Raw genomic sequence first — 18,934 nt, 5'->3', positions numbered from 1 at the left:
GGCAGTATGGCATGGTAGATAGAGAGCCCAGCCTTGAAGCCAGGGACACTTAAGTTCAAGTATGCCCTCTGACACATGCTAGTCACGTGGCCCCTACCAAGTCATCCAACCTCGTAACACCCCAGGCAACTCTGTCACTATATGTGACAGTGATGTTGACCTTCCTTACTAATGATGTAGCTGGAGTTTCCTCACCTGGGAGAGTCTCATACTAATGTAATCCTTAGGTCCAGCCCCATTTGTGGCATGGATGGGACTCTTAGTTTTTGAAAACTACATCCATGTAACAAACTTTGGCATGTTGTAGCCACATAGAAAAAACTTCATATGTGACCCTGGGGATGGATTTCAGTGACCAGCCCAATTAACCAAAGATAGGCACTTCATTGGTAGCCTTTTTGTGACAATTCATGGAACAAAGAGTGATATCCTCCCCCAAAAAAAGGACCACCATGAAAATAATTGTAGCTTATGTACCAACATCGATTACAGACAATGAAGTGATTGAATTTTATGACGAAATCAAATCAACATATATGGTGAAACTTGTTGGCTTTAGAACGAATGAGGAGGAATCTTTGGGAGATCTTAGTTCAGGTAGAAGTTATGAAAGACCATATTGTTGTAGATCCCTAGGAGCCTTGTACCTCAATCTCATGAACGCTTTCTCTAAAATCAGAATTGGTGGGTGCTGGACTTAGTACCAAATAAAAAGAGCAAACCAGAAAGAAGACAGGAAAAACTTGTTTCTTATACAGGAATTATCACTAAATGACCATTTCATCAAGCAGTTGAAAATGAAATATACAACAAACTAACATCACAACCAAATATACTAATTTATCCAGAAGTTTAACCACGGAAGTTTACCACAACATGGAGATCAGATGAGTGTAGTCAGCACCTTGGTCTGCAGATAATTGTCCAACCTTTTTGAGACAGAGACAGAGAGAGGCAGAGAGAAAGAGTCAGAGACAGAGAGATACAGGGAGACAGGAGGACAGAGAGAGAGAGAGAGAGAGAGAGAGAGAGCTGCCCGTGGCAACCCTTAGTGAGAATATCATCTGTATGCAGAAAGACATTGAACAGTCTTGAGCAGAGAGAAACTGCAGAGCATAAAGAAACCTCAGTAAGACACTCAACTGAACCTCATCCTCTAGGGGCATTGAAGGAAGAAAGCAGAAGGCCAGCTAGCCAGAGAAGAAAAATAGAAGATATTTGCAAAGACCATTTTTACAAATGCCCTTCTTATTATGGACAATGGAGCTAGTCCTTTTAGACTGTGTAGCACCTTAGCCCCCGGCATGTTTATCATGGGGGTAGATAGAGCCCTTAAAAACCCCAAGATGAGTAAAATGGTCTGAATGGAGAGCTTTGCCAGAGGCAGCACAGGTGGAAAGGGACAGATAAAGTATCTGAAGGAGATGCTTATGGTCTGGAAAAAAAATTCATGGCCTGCTAGTGCCTGAAAAAGGCAACCAAGAGACTATCAGTAACTAATGATCTGACTCCTCTTCCATTGATATAAAATTGAGCACTATCTCTATGTGTTAGAATCAAAGGCTTCCTTGATGAGCGTGAGTAGGGAAAAAGTGGATTTCATAAGTCATTCAACAATGGACCCTTTCTTTACCAAGTCTAAGCTGAATGAAAGAGAACATAGGATCCCATTATAATTACTGTTTGTTGCTTATGAAAAAGCCTTTGATTTGGTATATTAAAATGCTGCCTTACTCAAGGTTCAATCTGAGGGTGAAAAGAGCCCTGTTCAGTGACCCTTTAGTAACAACCATGTAGGAAGGCATTCAGCAGATGCTATGTACTCACCAAAGGGATGCATGGTGTCTGACCAGATATGGTATAGGATCAGACTTGTGAATAGTGATGCCCTCCACATGCCCCTATTTGTGGATGAAATTGTGCTGATCTCATTGAACCCTGAAGATTACAAACCTCCAGGAATAAGATATCTGTAATCACACAAAGGCTTGGGTCTGTCCACTCAAGAAAGACTAATGGATGATTAGTATTGGTGGATACCCTATAGGCTGTATCCAACTGTAGGTATATCTGGGCCAGACGCAGAGTGGAAGAGGAGGAGGAGAATGGGTAGCTGCTCTCATAAAACTGACAAGATCCTTTACTGATGGCAACAACAACAGCCACAATAAGTATTTAGGTAGCACTTTACGTTTGTAAAATGCTTTACAAATACCTCATTTGGTCCTCACAACAGCATTGAGAGGGAGCTGTTATTATTATCTCTGTTTTACATTTGAAGAGGCTGAGGTGAAGTGATTTGCCCAGGGTCTCACAGCCATGAAATGTCTGATTTTTCAGATTTGAATTCAGATCTGGATTCCAGCCTTACTGACCCAAGCTTCCCATGAAAGTAAAAGTCCACATTTCAATAGCAATATTTTGCCCATCCTAGTAAATGACTTAAAGTGTGTTCATGTTCAGTGAAAAACTGATGATGAACCTGGAAGAGTATGGTTAAAGTACAGCATCTAGGAGTCATATTATAGGAAGAGAAGATGCCCTGGTCTGTGGCAAGAATGAGGGATGACAGGCCAAGAGGCAGAGTGCTTCCCTGACCTCTTGGTGACATACTTGCACACTGGGTGGACCCAGCCCCTGGGGAGGCCTTCTGGGAGGGGCGCACGGACATGGTCACACAGGCCAGGCTGACGTGGGTGGCCTCCCTCATTGGGTGGAACTCCTGGGGATCATAGATCCCTTGATACAGCAAAGGTAAAATCTGCCTCGTGGTTTGCCTTGTGAAGTACTGAGCAAGGACTGTGTCACTGGAGGTGTGACAGTGCTATGACAGTGTGACAGTGTGACAGTGACAGCGACAGCTTAAGATGCTGAAGGCCCTGTGTCCAGATTGTGGTAGAGATGATTCCTATGCAGGGTGGGTGTTATATGGAATCTGTGTCTTGCAAGCTCCCTGTAGGTTATGACCTAAAAACGTGACTCTATGAGCTTTGCATTACTGAGCTATAAAGCTGGTCCACCCCGGTGAATTCCTGGTTTGGGACGGATCCAGTGAGGGCTGACTGTCTGGAATCTCACGTGGTCCTTCCTGTGGATGACCTGTGTGAGAAGCAGCTTCTTTATCTCTGGCTTTGAGGTGTCCAACTTGACAGGAGTGGCACTGCTCCTCTGGTGGAGGAATTCTGTACCTTGGTGAAAGGGGAAGCATCCCAGGGATTGTTCCTCAGTTCCACATTGGACTTATTGCCAATGTCTCCCTTTTAATTTGGGATCATTTGTTTTCATTTTCTCTGTTGATTTTAGTAACTCAGTATCACTCCAGAATCACAAATCCTAATGGGTAAGTTGGTGTGTAATGTCACTTTTTATACTTGAAAAGAAAAATCAAATAAAGGCCTTGTGACAGGCTTTTCAGAAGTAGAAATTTAGAATCTTACTTAATGGATTCTCCATCTGTTCTCCAATATTTAGAGAATTGTTTCCAGGCAAAGAGAAAATAGAATAGGTGCCATACTTAGCAGGCAGACATTGAATGGAAATGTGTGTAAATATCTATAAATGAGATGCTGGTCCCTCCTGATTGAGAGAGGGGACAGTCTTGCACCAAGTTGCCCAGAAGGCCTGACAGAAGATGAAGGACCTGGGGGTCACTCCTTGCTATGGCAGGATTCATTAAAGGAATGGGCAATGTTTAAGCATAAATATGATAAGTCTTCAGAGAGGGCAGGGGACATGGAAGAAAGATGTCATTTGTTGTGGGAGTAAAGGTAGAGGAAAGGTGTTTTTGCTTCATTTGAGAGGTGTTCCTAGTATTAAGACCTGTAAGATGAGGGATCAAGGAGGAGTGAGCTCTCTTTCCCTAGAGTATTCATACAAGGGGAGAATTGTCTTTTTCAGGGAACTTGATTCAACATTGATTATATCTTGTTGATTCTACCATCATAGATGTCCTGTGCTGTCCTGTCCCCTGTCCTGCTGCCAAAATAGCTGCTCTAAAGTGCAGGGCTTACTGTGAGACTCCTCCACTGACTCCTTAGTATCCAGGATAAAACATAAACTCCTAGGTCTTGTACTTTACGGTCTGTTGTCTTCCTTCATTCCTCCCCGTGGGGAACCATACCCCTTACCTGTAGGTGCTCTGTCCAAAGGAATATAAATTTTGATTACTTACACTTTGCAAGATATCTTGGAGTTTGGAGCCTGGATTTCTTTTTCTTCCCTACTTACGTATTCTAAAAAAACCTGGGTCGATAAACTCTTTTGTCTCATGTAGTTTCATATACGATTTTTTGAAATTGAGCTCTGGGAAATCTGGCTTTGATAAAAACCCGTTGGAGTTCAAATGGAGCTACTTGACTATACCTTTAAGTCCACATCTCTTTGGCTTTCACTGACTGGCCAATAATAGGTCCCGGCCCAAGCTTCACTTGGTCATTGTTTGGGCCCTGATGTCTGGGAGCAATTGTTTCTGTTCTGGCCAGAAACCCTGAGGGTCTTTCTCTGTCAGATTGATTCTTTTGAGTAGGCAAACCAGGCCATCTTTTTCCTCAGTTCTTACCTAGCCTTAAATCACGGAATGGGTGTTGTCTTAGACAAACTGAGACCTGGGAAAGACTTTAGCTTAAAAAGGCCAAGGGCTCCCACTGTGTCTGGGGTCATCATCAATCATTCTGACCTATGTCTTGCTGCTGGACCCAGATGACTCTGGAGGAGAGAGTGACTTTGCACAGCCCTGCCTTACTTAAATATTCAGTTCACTTGCAAGCCAAGACATCACTCCCATGATGTCATTGATCCTCTTCAAGAATGAAGAACAAACAACAAAAAAACGATTTCTTTATCAGATCATCAGATTCCTGTCTCCCCTTCCTCCCCCTCCTTCAGTAGAATACAAGTTCCCTGAGGGAGGGAGGGCAGGGGCCAACTGGGTTTGTTTTTTATAATTCTCCTGTGCCTTATATTTAGTAGGTGCTTAATAGATAGAAGTCTGTTGAATTGCCTGGAGTAAAGGGATTTCCTGCTTTAGTTATTTTTACAAAATGCTCAGCACAGTGCCTGTTCCATAGTGGGTGTGAGAGATATGTATATATTTTTATATTTATATTTATATATGTATATCTGGTTGGTTGTTGTCCTTCATTCTCGAAGAGGACCAAAATGACATCACCACGATAAAGTGAAATTTCAGCGTGCCTGACTGTAGCTGATCAGACCAATATGAGCTCGGAATACTCTGCTTCAGATTGGGCACTGATAGTCTGTGTGAACATTTGGGGTAGATGCTCCAAATCTGTGCATCCTACATTTCCTTTGAGCTGTTTCAATTCTGCTTTGCTCATAGAACACAGCACCCTTTCTGATGTGGGCACGCCATGCTGAGCAGTCCTGTGCCAGTGTCCCTCATGTCACACAATCAAATCCAAAGTTCTTGAGAGAGACCTTGAGAATGTCCTTGTATCACTTCTTCTGACCACCATGTGATCACCTGCCCCATGTGAGTTCTCCATAAAATAGTCTTTTTTGGCAAGTGTACATTTTGCATTCGAACAGTGTGGCCAACTCATAGGAGTTGTGCTCTCTGAAGCATAGTTTGAATGCTTGGCAGTTTAGTTCGAGCAAGGACCTTAGTGCCAGGTGAACTTCAGAATCTTCCTAAGACAGTTGAAATGGAAGTGATTCAGTTTCCTGGCATGGTGCTGGTAGACTGTCCATGTTTTGCAGACATACAGCAATGAGATCAGCACAGTGGCTCTGTAGACCTTCAGTTTGGTAGTCAGACTAATACCTCTTCTCTCCCAAACTTTTCTTTGGAACCTCCCAAACACTGAACTAGCTCTGGCAATGTGTGCATTACTTCATTGTCAATGTGTACATCCCTGGAAAGTATACTACCAAGGTAAGTGAACTTATCCACAGCATTCAAAACTTCTCCATTTGTTGTAACCAATGATTCCATGAATGGATGGTGTGGTGGTGGCTGATAGGGCACCTGTGTTTTTTTGGTGTTAATTATTAGGCCAGAATTAGCACAGGCAGCAGAGGATTGGCCCATACTTTGTTACATCTCAGCTTCAGAGGCTGCATTGAATGCACAATCATCTGCAAACAGAAAATCATGCACCAGCACTTCTACTTTGGTCTTGGCTTGTAGCCTTTTCAAATCGAAGAACTTACCATCAGTACAGTACTTGACTTTGATGCCATGTTCATTCTTATTGAAAGCATTTGACAACATGGCTGAAAACATCATGCTAAGCATGAGAGTTAGCATACAACCTTGTTTCACTCCATTGGTGACTGGTAAGGCACGAGAACATTGTCCACTATCCAGAACCCAGGCAAACATGACATCATAAAATTGATGTAGCTGATGAGCTTCTCCGGGCAACCAAATTTTGACATAATTTCCCATAAGCCCTCATAACTAACAGTGTCAAAGGCCTTGGTCAGGTCTACAAATGTTGTGTACAGACCTCTGTTCTGCTCCTGACATTTCTCTTGGAGTTGTCGGGCAGCAAATCCCATATCAACTGTTCTCGGCTCTTTCTGAAGCCACACTGGCTCTCAGGTATATGACCATCTTCCAGGTGAAGGATCAGCCTATTAAGGAGGACTCTAGCAAGAATTTTGCCAGCAATGACTAAGAGAGAGAACCCCCCTGTAATTGTCGCAGGACAGTCTATTCCCTTTACCTTTATAGAGATGGACAATGGAGGCATCCTTGAACTCCTGGGGGATATCCTCCTGTTGTCATATAACCTGTATACTGAATACTCTTTTCATTTTCCTTTTGACCCACCCCTGAGTACTTAATAGTCCTTTTCCTGTGGCTCTCCAACAACCCTGGACCAATTAACTCCTTTCACTGTGGGCACTGGGGCCACCCCAGGCTTTTAATATCACCCAAATCTCTTTTTTTGTATATAAGTATCAGTCTCACCCCAATGTAGGTGCAGATTCATTAGGAATCTAGTCTGCCTTATTGGCAGTACAGTAAACCCTGCTACTTTGACTGGAAGAAGGCTTGAGTGTTTGTAATCTTCCCGGGCAGACTCGTCCTGTATAAGGGTGCCCAGCAGCTCCAGACTGAGTCAGGCAAGTGATTGTCTTGTTCGTTGTCATGGGGCCATCACAAAGGGGCAGCCCCGGATGCCTGGGGACATTCCTGCCTCTTTGCACTTCCCAGAAGGATGACCTGTGCTGCAGGTAACAAGCACCTGGCTTTCTTTTCTTATTAGGTGAAAATATGATTTCAAGTTCATGGCTTTTATTTTAAAAGAAGGTTAATTTTTAAGGGGAGGGGAAGCCCTGCTGTCATCTCTCCCCACCTACTGCCTTTTGCTTCCTTTAATGATCATCCTTCTCCTGCCACATTCTCTGGAGCTTCTGGAGGTCTGCATTTTTCTCCTGTTTTAGCTACTTTTGCTGTAAGTGGAAATCGACTGGTTGTGGCTCCCTTGGGAGCCCTGCTACCTGAGGGGTCATCAGTAATGTGTGGTAGATGGCTCTTTGGTGGTGCTGACCGGAAAGTTAGCAATATGAATCGATAGCCATGGCCTGGGGTCAGAAGGAAAAGTACACTGTGAGGTTTCAAGACAGGTTTAATTTTTATAAAAAAGTGGGGGGACTTCTTTTCTGTTGCTTTTTCATGCTCTGTCATTTTTAATGCATCCAGGTTTGAGTCTCTTGGTTTTGGTTTTCATTGTTGTTTTTTAGTGGAGTGGATGAGATCATGAAAGCAAAGCTGAGAGGATTTCAGGTCATTCAGCGGTTCCTTCAGTTTAAATTGCTCCCAGACAGGAGGTGCTGCAGGCATCGCTGCTTTAGTGCTGCTCTCTGGGATGTGGAGATCAGGGATGGCGGCAGGATTCTCTCTGGTCTTGGCCCTGGCAGCAAACCTCCAGAGGCAGAGCCTGGTGGGAATGGCGGCCTTTCTTTTCAAACTCGATGGGGCTCATCACTGTCCCCTCACCAGTGTTCTGGCAGCTTGTCCACATCACATTAGCTCCTGAATTACAGCTTGCATATTTGCTTACTCCAGCATCACTGTTGCTCAAAGATTCATTCCTTAGCAAGACGGCTTCTCTGAGGAGGAGGAAACTGTTGCCTATCACCATTTGTTTTCTGCTTTTCTTCTCTACTGGGAGACATTATTCAGTTCTAAGAACTGGTTGGTGGTGTGACTGATGGGAACTTTGGGGAACTGTGTTGTCTTGAAACTTGTAATAGCAGAAGAAGGGAGCACAGATTGGACCAGGGTGGAGTGGACCTCGTGCAGCAGGCATCTGCACTACAGCAACTCCAATGGGCAGTCAGCCACCCCCGAGTCCACCAGTGGTCAGCCAGCCCCTATGAGTCCAGCCTGTCCATGTAGCAGGCGTCTACAGTACAGCAGCACCCATGGGCAGCCAGCCACCCCTGTATCCAGCCTGTCTGTGCAGCAGGAGTCTGCACTATAGCAATTTGGGTGGTCAGCCAGCCTCAGACTGAAGGTCTCTCCCCAATGGGGAGCCCCTTCTCAAGGCAGCCCACTCTGCTTTCAGCCAGTTCTCCTTCCTGACAGGGCTGTTTTCCTTATGGTATTCTTGATAGAAAAAGCACATGTGCCTCTGCAGTTGTATCCCTAGTTTTGCTGTCTTTAGCCATGCATACCATGCCTCATCTCTTACCATGAGGCTGCCTTTCAAATAATTGAAGACTTCTGTCCTCGTGGAGTTGTTTCTTCTCCAGGCTGAATGTCTCCCCTTGGATCAATCAGGCGATTCTTGTAGGCATCCCTGATGCCCTTCACATTCTGTTTTTCTCCTGGATGCAGTTCACTTGGTTAAATATCCTTCTCCAGTGTGGCCCCCAGAGGTGAACAGGGACTCCAGGGATTGAAGAGAAGGTGTGAGGAGGCAGGCCTGGCAGCTCCCTCTTTGGGTTGTTGTGTTTGTGTTATGGTGAGAATGGGTCACTTCCTGGGCTGCCATGTTACATCTTTGATTCATGAACCCTCGCTGCATTGAGCTTCTCTGTTTCTCACACCATCTACTGTCCATCCATGCTTCCTGGGCCTCCATTTACTCTGTAAACATTAAAAAAACATATTTTAGAGCATTCAAAGAACAAAGGTCCTTGGAATCCTGAGTGGGATCTTCAGAAAAGACACAGTAGTGACCAGTTCTGTGTTACAGGCCTGCCCCACCTCACAGAAGTGCCCAGGCAGGGTTTGTTTGGACAGGATTGGCCTTGATGCCGTCTGGGGGCCAACTAAGACACTGGAAGTGGGCTCTGCACTCATGCTCCCAGCTTGTATGCCCAGATATGGTGCTGTAATGCTCCTGGCCACTTGGCCGTTTCTAATATTGTCACCATAAGACAGAGCCTTGTCCATGTTTCATTCACCCAGAGTAAATTAATGGAGTCAGGAGGCACTGGAGAAAGCCTTTGGCCATGTAGGTAGCTCTCCAAGGTGCTCAGGTTTTAAAATGATCCTGTGAAAAGCCTGGAAGCTATAGCCTCCCAGGCTGGCTCCCCATGGGACCCTAAATTCCTTAAGCAGAGAGATTGTCTGGCCTGTTTGCGTTTCATTTCTAGAACTGAACTGACTGCAGTGCTTATGTCCTAGTGTGGCCTAAAAGATTCTTTGTTGTTCATTCATTCCTTCATTCCATGGACAACCTGGGTGGTCATATCAAGCTCCAGAGCATTGAAGGATGTTCCAAATGAGATCTACAGTCATTCAAAAGACGTGTGGGTTACTTAAGAGAAGTGAGGAATGTGCTGCTGTTGTCTGGAGACATAAAGGACCCATCCCCACCCTCTGAAGGGCTCATGGGACATGGCGAGGGACTGTGGGCTCTCCCACTGGTGGGCACACTCCTCCTGGTGAGATCCAGGCCCCAGCAGAGCTCAGTACCACATCATGCTCCTCAGCGCCCTCCAAGTCCTTAACATCTGAGGCTCTGACCTCTCTGGGGAGCTTCCCTTCCCGCTGACTGCCCTGCTGGGTGTCCTCTGGCTCCCTTCCCCCACTTCTCAGCTCCTTTTGTGTCTTGTCTTTCCCTTTTACTTTGGAAACTCTTTGAGGGCTGGGATGGCCTTCCTTTTTCTTATTTGCATCCCAGTTGCTCAGCACAGTGCCTAGCACATAGTAGGGACTTCATAAGTATTTGTTGACTCTTCCTTATCATTGAATGGAAAGTGTTTTATTTCATCCTCTTATATTCTACTAAAGGTAAGCCCCTGTACTGAGCCTTATGAGGGGACTTAAAGACAAATGAGGTGGGGTCCCTACTCCCTACACATGAGCACAAATAAATGCAGAATAGATTTGGGTGGGAGGTCAAGGTGGATGAGAGCATGGCTAGCCGGGGCAGTCAGGCAAAACTTCCTGGAGGAGGTGACTCTCAACTGGTGGAGGAGATGATCCTTGGTGGGGGTGGGCACTGAGCAAAGGCTCAGCTGCTCACAGTGGTGGAGCATGTCTCACTAAGACTCAGACAAAGCTTGCCTCTGTGGCTGAATGTGGCCCTTTTTGGGGTTGGGTGGAAGGTTTCAGAAGACGACATTTTGCGAAGATTGTTTTGGCTGTGTGTTCAAGGGGTTAGTTGAAGAGGAGAAGAAGCAGGCATGCCAGTTAGAGTAACATTGTCAAGAATGGAGGCGGTCGGGGCTGTGGACTAGAGTCCTGGCACCTGCCAGCTTGGACCTTCTGTCACTTGGAGCTCATCCCAACAGATCAGAGTAACCGCATTCTTTGAGGGTGTTTTTCTGAATGAATTTGGTTTTCCCCAAGGGACAGGAGTTTCTTTTAGAAGTGTCCCACTTGCCTCTTGAGACCCTGGACTCCCCTCTTTTTCTGGGATTCTGTCTTGGGACGCTGCGGGGTACAGGCAGGGGGATATTGTGCCTCCTCCTAGGTGCCTGTTGTAGAAGGCCTTTTGGTTCCTTGGGTCTCTGGTGGCTCTCTGGTCCTTCAGTCTCTGCAGAATCTTACTGCACCTCCTCCCCTATGCCATTCACGCTCCCCACTGAGATGCCCCTGGTCCCTCTTAACACCCCCACCTGTTCCCCCTTTACAGGGCTGGATTGCAGGGTGAGCATGTTGACCTTCCCATCCCACCTCCCATCAGCTTCTCTGAGTGCAGGGCTTGGAGGGAACTGATAACGCCAGGCAGAGACTTGGGATCTGAATCTAGATCTTGGCTTCCTGCTCAGGTCCCTTAACCTCAGTCTTGGCTTTCGCATCTGCTCAATGGGGATGGAAGGCAGTGCTGCCTTGTCTTAGTTGGACCTTGATGATTTTTTCTGGGCTCTTTGTTTTAGGATAACTACACCTTTGCCCAGCCCGGCATCCAGATGAAAGTGCGTCTGTTGGAGGAGCTTGTTGGCCGAATCGATGGTAAGTATGACCACCCTCCGCTGCGCACTACCTGCCCTTTTCTGCCTTGTTTGCCACTGTGATGTGTGGCACCTTCTCCGGCTCCGAGGCCCCACCTGGAGTACAGAACTGCCTGAGCGTTGGCTGCTCTCATTCCTTTGTTCAGCTCGATCATCAGAATTCAGGGGCCATCTCTGGGCATGAGGTGGGTGGAGCTCAGCTGGGCAACTCTCCTTGTGCTTTGGTCTTGGTGAGAGTTGTCATTCACGAGGCCCAGCGGGTATGCGGCCTGTCCTTCGACCCTGTTGGGTGCCTTGGTGCATCACTTTACCATCAAGGATGTCAGAATAACTTCTCTGTGGAATCCAATTAATTATCAAGTGTGGAAATAACATCTTTAATATTGTAGATAAATTAGTGTGCGACAAGGTGATTTCAGGTGACACTTGGCAGGTTTAAGGAGAGTGCCTTCAAATACTCTCCACCTTCAGCCTTAAAATCCCTCCCCTTGTGAAGCGCTGACTGTCACATTGCAAAAGCAGAGTTTAATTAAGTGAAATGGGAGAGATAATGCTTGCCTACCCTGAATATTCTCTGGGTACTTTGTGGAGTGAATGAACAGAGCTTTAGCAGAGTGTCACAGAGCAGAACCAAGCCTCTCTTGGCAATACCAGCTGAACAGCCATGAGATTCTGGGGGCAGAAGACCTGCTCTTTCTTCCGTGGCTTCCTGTGTTCATGGTGGAGGATGTTGTGGTCCATACTGGGAGCTGTCCATTGGACTCCACTTGTTAGAGAGCTACTGACCCTGGGCCTTTCAGGGGTGAGGAAAGGAAACTTTTGCGTGCACATACATATCTGTGCACACACATGCCTGTGCACACATACCTGCATGTCTTTAGTAATAGGGGAAAACCATGGTCAGGGACTTTTCACTGAGGCTCCACAGGCCTTGAATAAGAGCTCAGTGTGTGCCAGGCCCTGGGCGGGTGCAGGGATTGGGTGAATGATGGAGTCAGAGTGAGGATTTGAATGTGGATTCTCAGATTCCAAGCCTAGCCCCATTCACACTGCAGCCCTGCTGCCTTCCCTGTGACTTTATGGCTAGGTGTCCCTTGAGGCCATGTCCTGGATGTTGTCTCCAGTTGGGGCTTGAAAAACTGGTGACATTGTCTGGGGCCTCTGAGCTTTCCCCCAAGTCTTCTTCCTGCATTCAGGGATGGCTTCTTCCAGCTCATCTCTGAGCCCATGGGATCATGAATGTGAGTGGCACAGCTGGTGAAAATTCTCTTTCCATGTTTTCACCCTTTTCACTCATTTCAAACAAAATTTTCCATTTATAGATCTTGTACTTTCTTCCCCAGCAACAGTTTCCCTAGAACCCTTGAATTCTGTGAGGTTAGTTGGGAATACTTTCTGAGCAGCAACCTCTTTTGCCCTATGTGCTTCACATAGCAAATTTTGTAGGGTGTTCGAAGGAAAAAATTGGGCCCCATGTAGCCTGCTCTCGTCCATGCCCTGGGCTCACGGGGGGAGTTTTGCCTTGGCTCCACCACTGTCTAAATATGTGGCCCCAAGCAAGTCTCTTCTCCTTCCCATCAAATCAGCCCCTTCTGACGTTGGAGGATTCTGGGCCTCTTGGTTTTAGAACTGTGGGCGGCCAGAGAAATCTCTCTGGGTTCAGAGCTAGATGAGGTTGGTGAGAATCCCAAGGGCCTCTGCCCTGCTTCCCCTATCTTGCCCCCATGCTAATTTTGTGTCTGCTTCTGGTTCTTGTTTGAGGAAAGGCATTGGTGACAAGTACTGAGGAAGGTGATTAGGGTGGTAACCATTATGAACCCCTGCCATGTGAAGAATGGGTAAGGAATTGGCAGTGTCTGCCCTCAATAAGCAAGGCTTGGCCTGGAATAGTATTACCATTATCAAAATAAGTGAAAGGTTGCAGTGGGGGAAGAGTGATTGTTCTTTTCTCTGGATTGGCAGAAAGTAGAGTTGGCTCCTCATCCCCTCCTTAACAATGGAAGATTCTAGCAGAGGGATGGTTTCCCTTCAGAGACAGTGAGCATCTTATCCCTGATGGTCCTGGAGCAGAGGCTTGATGATGCCTCCCTGAAGATTTCATAAAGGTGGTTGTTGCTCTGTTGTGTGTGATTCTCTGTGATGCCTTCCAGAAAAGATACTGGAGTGGTTTGCCATTTCCTTCTCCAGCTCATTTTATAATTGGGGAAACTGAGGCAAACAGGGTGAAGTAACTTGCCCAGGGTCACGTAGCTAGGAAGTGTCTGAGGTTGGATTTGAACTCTAGAAGATGAATCTTCCTGGTTCTCAGCCCAAGGCAATGCACTTTGGCATCACCTAACTGCCCATAAAGGCCACTGATGCCTTATGTCAAGTTTGGCCAAAGCATTTCTTTCAGTTCTAGGGTCACCTTAGGGTTATTGGACTCTGTGAGATTGGAATTGAATAGACAGTGCACTGGCTTTAAAGATGGAGAGGCCTGGGTTCTGATCCTGGCATAGTTACATCCTTTTGTGGTCTTTGGTAAACTGTTTTCCCTGTTCAAACCTCCATCACCCCTTAGTAAAGGCTAAAATGTCTGTATGTCTCCTCCATGAAGCACTGTGATCCCCTGCTCACCTGTATCACGTACGAGTCAGATGCTCAGGCTGGCAAGTAAGAGGATGCTAATTCCAGGCTTCCTGTATTGAGGAGAACACAGACCCCTAGGGTGGGCCTCACTTCTTGTGCTCTTCTTTCTGCCAGGGGACATTGATCCTACCATGCTCTGTAGGTTATAAGGACATTGCTTTTGAGTGTCTTTAAAATGTGCTGACTGTATCCCATCTCTGCTTCTACAGAGGATGGGGGACTGTGTGACCCAGTCCAGCCAGCTGCTGTGCAGAGAGGCAGGGAGAGGTCTCGTGCCACAGACTCTCTGCATTGGTAGTATGGGGCAGAAGCCCAGTCAGAGAGGGCAGGCTTTGGGTGTCCACCGTGGGAAGGGAGAGTCCTCATGTGTGTCCTCTGAGGGAAGGTGACCTGGTGGGAGGAGACATAAGTAGAAGTGTGGCTTCTGGAGAAAAGCGTTTGGATGGGAACATTCCCCAGCTGAGAAGCAGTAACAACCAGGCAGTTTTCTAAGAAAGAAATCCAAGCCTATGAAAGGATGCTCCAACTCTAACCCTGCTAATTGGAGAGATACAAAGTAAAGGTACTTTGATCTTGCTCACACTGACTCAGAAGGCTAGTGACCAAAGGTGGGGGGTGATGGTGCTGAGAACCAGTCTAGCCATCCTGAGAAGCATTTTGGAACAGTGTTCCCCAAGGCTGCTGAACTGTTAGACTGATCTTTTCACCCAGTGATGCCATCACTAGCTGCGTCTATAACCCAGAGGCATCAAAGAGGAAAGCACCCATGCGGACAGACGTTTGGATGGCAACTCTTTCTGTGGGGACAGAGAACTGGACTCTGGGGGGAAGGAGATGGTTTTAGAGAAGGCTGAGAAGATGTGGTTGGGCTCATACAGGATCAGGAGAGTGTCACTGCAACAGCAACGACATTGTCAAAGCGAAGCCCCTCAGAGCTTTAGGAGCTCCGAGCTCTGCAGGGACCAGACTGGTCTGGAGGGTCGAGGAGGAACAAGGTGCCTGCCTCCGGACTGAGTGGGGACGCCCTCGGTGCAGGCTGAGACACGCAGCTGTGGATGGGGCTCATGGAGAAATGTTTTTTTCTTTTCTTTGTTTCTCTCCAATCTTGGAACAGTCTTCCCCATGGCATGGCACTGAGGCCTTCTGAGGGGATGGGCTTTTCATTGACCTTCACATCATGCGATCTCCATCACTGAACACTGGGCCTGCCACCTGGGTAGGAGAAAGCTGGGCAGAGAATCCAGAGCGAACTTCGCAGTGAAAGATGGAAGGAAGCACTCCCCTTAGATGTAAACAATCTCTGCCCAGCATTGGGCCGGGCCTCCCTGGTCAGCCTGCTTCCTGCCTGGCCAGAGTCTCCCTCCCTGGTCTCCTCTTCCCTTTCTAGTTTTCTTGTGCATTCTCTTCTGCATCAGCAAGAACCCTGGCATGCACAGGAGGGCCTGCTGTACAGGTTCTTCGATCTGCCACTTTTGAGGGGTTAACAGTCTACTTTAATCAAGCACATGTATCGTTCAGTTTAAGCAAAAAAGTCAGCACCCTGAACTTCAGAGAAAATACAAACAGAAATTGCAAAACAGAAAGACCAACAGACAGGACTTCCAGCTGTCTGATCATAGACAATACATACATCACCAGAAGGACAAGCACCAACATTTGGGGGCTCCTTAAAACTGCCACCCAGAGTCTTCTCTGGCACAGAACCTTCTTCCAAAAACTAATCCTCAAAGCAGAACCTCACCTGAGTATATATACTCTTGTCAGGGCTAAAGGGCATAACCCTTATGACCCAGTACCTCATTAGAAATTAACAAAAGGTGTTTGAGACCTATTGATGGATGGGAAATATGTTTGACTCTTTTCCCCACCCACCATTAACCTTAACATATTCCCTGTACTCACGGCTCCATAGCCCCAGCCTGGTTGGGACTTCTTGAATGAGACGCTGCATCCTCTGGCCTTGGCCCAGGCTTGCCCACACGCAGAATGCTCTTTGCCATCCCCTCCTGGTTTCTTCAATTTCCTGTAAGACTCAGCCTAGCTCGGGCATCTAGACATGTCTCTTGTGTCACACGCTCCTTGAGTGTCTGGGTCTGTGCCCCATCCAGGGTCTCCTCTTACTCACATGCCCTCCTCCTCCCCACCGAGAGTGCTCAGTAGATGATGGGGAGGCTCTGGCAGCCCTTGTGGCAGCCATCCTGAACAAAGGGTCTGGGAGAAATTTCATTTTCTCCAGGCATCCCCACAGTTGTGATGCTCTTACCCGTCTCTCTTGTTACTGTCAAACTGTTGGGAGTCTTCCTCCCAAAATAGCAGAAGAGACAGCCTAAGCATATGCAGTTAGTGCTACCCGTTGGAGAGGAGCATTGGAGGGGAGCCCTTCCCCCGCCACCACCCCCTGTAGGAAGTGTGATTCCTGAGACAGCACAAAGCGCCATGGGGTACATGCCAGCCTCCTCTAGACATTCACAACTGCTGCCTCAAGATGTCCCTTCCTCCTTGGGCATAGAATGGTTCAACGGAATCATCCCTTCCAACTTGGGTGTTCTGATTCTGTGGTTTCTACAGCTTCTACTGCTCTATAATCCCTATTTATGTGACCCATAACCCAGAGGTTCACCCAGATTGGGCATGATCCTGGCCCCAGGGAGGTCATTATGTTTCTAACTCTTTACCTCTCCCTCTTCTGATGTGCTAAGCATATAGTTTATGTCTAGGATTCCTTGAAAGTGGCTCACAGACAGCCCTGCTCCTGTCCAAGCACTGAAGGTACCAAACATGTAGCAGGGATGGGAGGAAATGCAGAAGACTCAAGAATTCACAAGGTATGACTGGATGCAAAGGACATGGAGAATTCAAAGAATCCACCAGCTGCTCTGAAGGGAGGCAACTTGGATTTACTTTGGGGACACACCTTGAGACCCCCTTTCCCTACACAGTTCCTCCAAGATTCGTTTTACTGCTTTACTACCCTTGACTTTCCTGGGCCTTGGAGCTGTGGCACCATCAGTCCCCTTCTCATCAGGCCTGGATGATCAAAGGAGCTCACTGGCTCTGTCCTCCATGTTGGATGCCACACAGGGAGTCTGCTGACCAGTGTTGTTGTCCTAGGAGCGTGCTGTGTCTGCGCTTGGCCTTCTCCTTGAATGAGGGCTGATCCTGGAGCTCTTTCCCAAAAAAGTGTTTTAGTTATTTAGTTAGTTATTTTTAGCATTGATTTTTTAAAAATTTGCGTTCCTATTTCTCTCTCTTCCGTCCATTGAGAAGGCAAGTTACATATGTAAAGCCATGCAAAACATATTCCCTGATTAGCTGTTTTGCAAAAAATTAAAAGCCTGAAAAACAAAGAAAGTGGTCAAAGCCTTCTTCTGTTTGCACTCAGGCTTCATCAGTTCTCTCTCTGAAGGTGCAGAGCATTTTCTATCCTAAGACTTTGGGGATTGTCATGTGGTCCATGAACTCTTGAGGCTGAAAGTTCCCAGACTTTGGGAAATCCATGAGGCAACCCCCAACCCCAGCGTTGCCCAGAACATCCCCCTCCTGTGGCTAGGCTGCAGCCTCTGGATCCTCTGCCAGGGAAGTGGAGGATCCCCTGCTTCTTCCTTATGGGAGGTTGGAGTTTGGGAACATTGTCCATGCTCAGGAACCATCCCCTTGAACTTGGGATGGCAGGGTTCAGCTATGAATTTACTCTTAAGAATGTTTGGTTGTGTTTCTTGAGGCAGGATTTGCCAAGGCTGCTTTTGCTTTTCATATTTCCACATTTTTTGGTGCTTAGGAGAGATTAGAAATCAGTGTCATTGACTGGACTTTTTGGTGCTTTAATGTGGAATCCCAGTTTGTCCAGTCTCCTCCAACAGATTGTCCTCTGTCATATCCACCTGTCAGTTTTTTCATATTTCCCTGTTGCTTGCGCTTTCCCTTCAGCCAGCCAGTCTTTAGGCTTCCACCCCAGGCATCCTCTTGAACTCCTTAGTCTTTCTTACCCTCCCCGTATCCAAGGTGTAGACAAGGCCTATCGATTTCTACCTTTGCACCATCTCTCTAATATACCCCTTCTCTTCTCCAACACAGCCTTCTGTTGCATCCCCTCCTCACTGGCCTTCATGACCTGTACTATGGCAGTAGCTGAGGAGGGGTGTCTGCCTGCCTCAAGTCTCTCCCCACTCCAGTTCATCCTCCATTCAGCCACTAAAATACAGGTCTGACCATGTCACCCCCCCCCCCCCATACCCCCCAATAGACTCCAGGGCTCCCTTTTACCTCCAGGCTCCTATGTTTTGCATTCAAAGCCCTTCATGACTTAGCTTCTTCCCACCTTTCCAATCTTACACTTGACTCCCCAACATGTACTCTTTGATCCTGTGACCCCAGCCTCCTGGCTGTTCATGAACAAGACCCTCAATCTGTTCTCTCTGGTGATGCCCCGTGCCTAGAATGCTTTCATTACTGACCTCCTTGGCTTCCTTTAAGTCCTGAATAAAGTCTCTTCTTCTATCAGAAGCCTTTCCCAATCCTTTCCCTCTCCAGCTCCTCTTAAGACCAGTGCCTTCCCTCTCTCTATCCTATGCATAGTTTCCTTTGCATATCTGCCCCCATTAGCTTGTGAGTTCCTTGAGGGGCAGGAATCATCTTCTGCCTCTTTTTTATACCTAGTGCTTAGTATTATACTTGGCACATAGTAGGCATTTAGTAAATGTTTACTGATTGATGGTTGATGAATCACTGTTTGAGGTTGCGACTGAGCTGTCCTCATTGTGAATTGAGTTCCTTTAGCTGGAGGCCCCTTTCGTAGAAGACTGGACTTTGCTTGGTCCATGATGACCGTGTCTAGTCCATAAAATTGTATCTGTAAGAACCAGGTCCAGGTAAGAATACAAAGGACCTGTCTGCGGAGCTGTAGAAGAGTTAGCTGCCTGAG

At 46.9% G+C, this 18,934-nt stretch overlaps 1 protein-coding gene across 11 annotated transcripts in view; it reads left to right on the top strand.

The window, feature by feature from the left end:
* The window catches only part of TBC1D22A (TBC1 domain family member 22A), a 298,036-nt gene that overhangs the window by 156,996 nt on the left and 122,106 nt on the right, over nucleotides 1–18,934 (top strand). For all 11 annotated transcript variants that reach the window (XM_072596560.1, XM_072596561.1, XM_072596555.1 and 8 more), the window contains one exon: nucleotides 11,311–11,386. In XM_072596560.1, coding sequence (XP_072452661.1) covers nucleotides 11,311–11,386 — 76 coding nt within the window. The remainder of the gene's footprint in view (nucleotides 1–11,310; nucleotides 11,387–18,934) is intronic.

The sequence above is a fragment of the Notamacropus eugenii genome, chromosome 3 (assembly GCF_028372415.1).
Source record: "Notamacropus eugenii isolate mMacEug1 chromosome 3, mMacEug1.pri_v2, whole genome shotgun sequence".
Classification (NCBI taxonomy): Eukaryota; Metazoa; Chordata; class Mammalia; order Diprotodontia; family Macropodidae; genus Notamacropus; species Notamacropus eugenii.
This window is presented reverse-complemented; position numbering and strand designations above follow the sequence as displayed.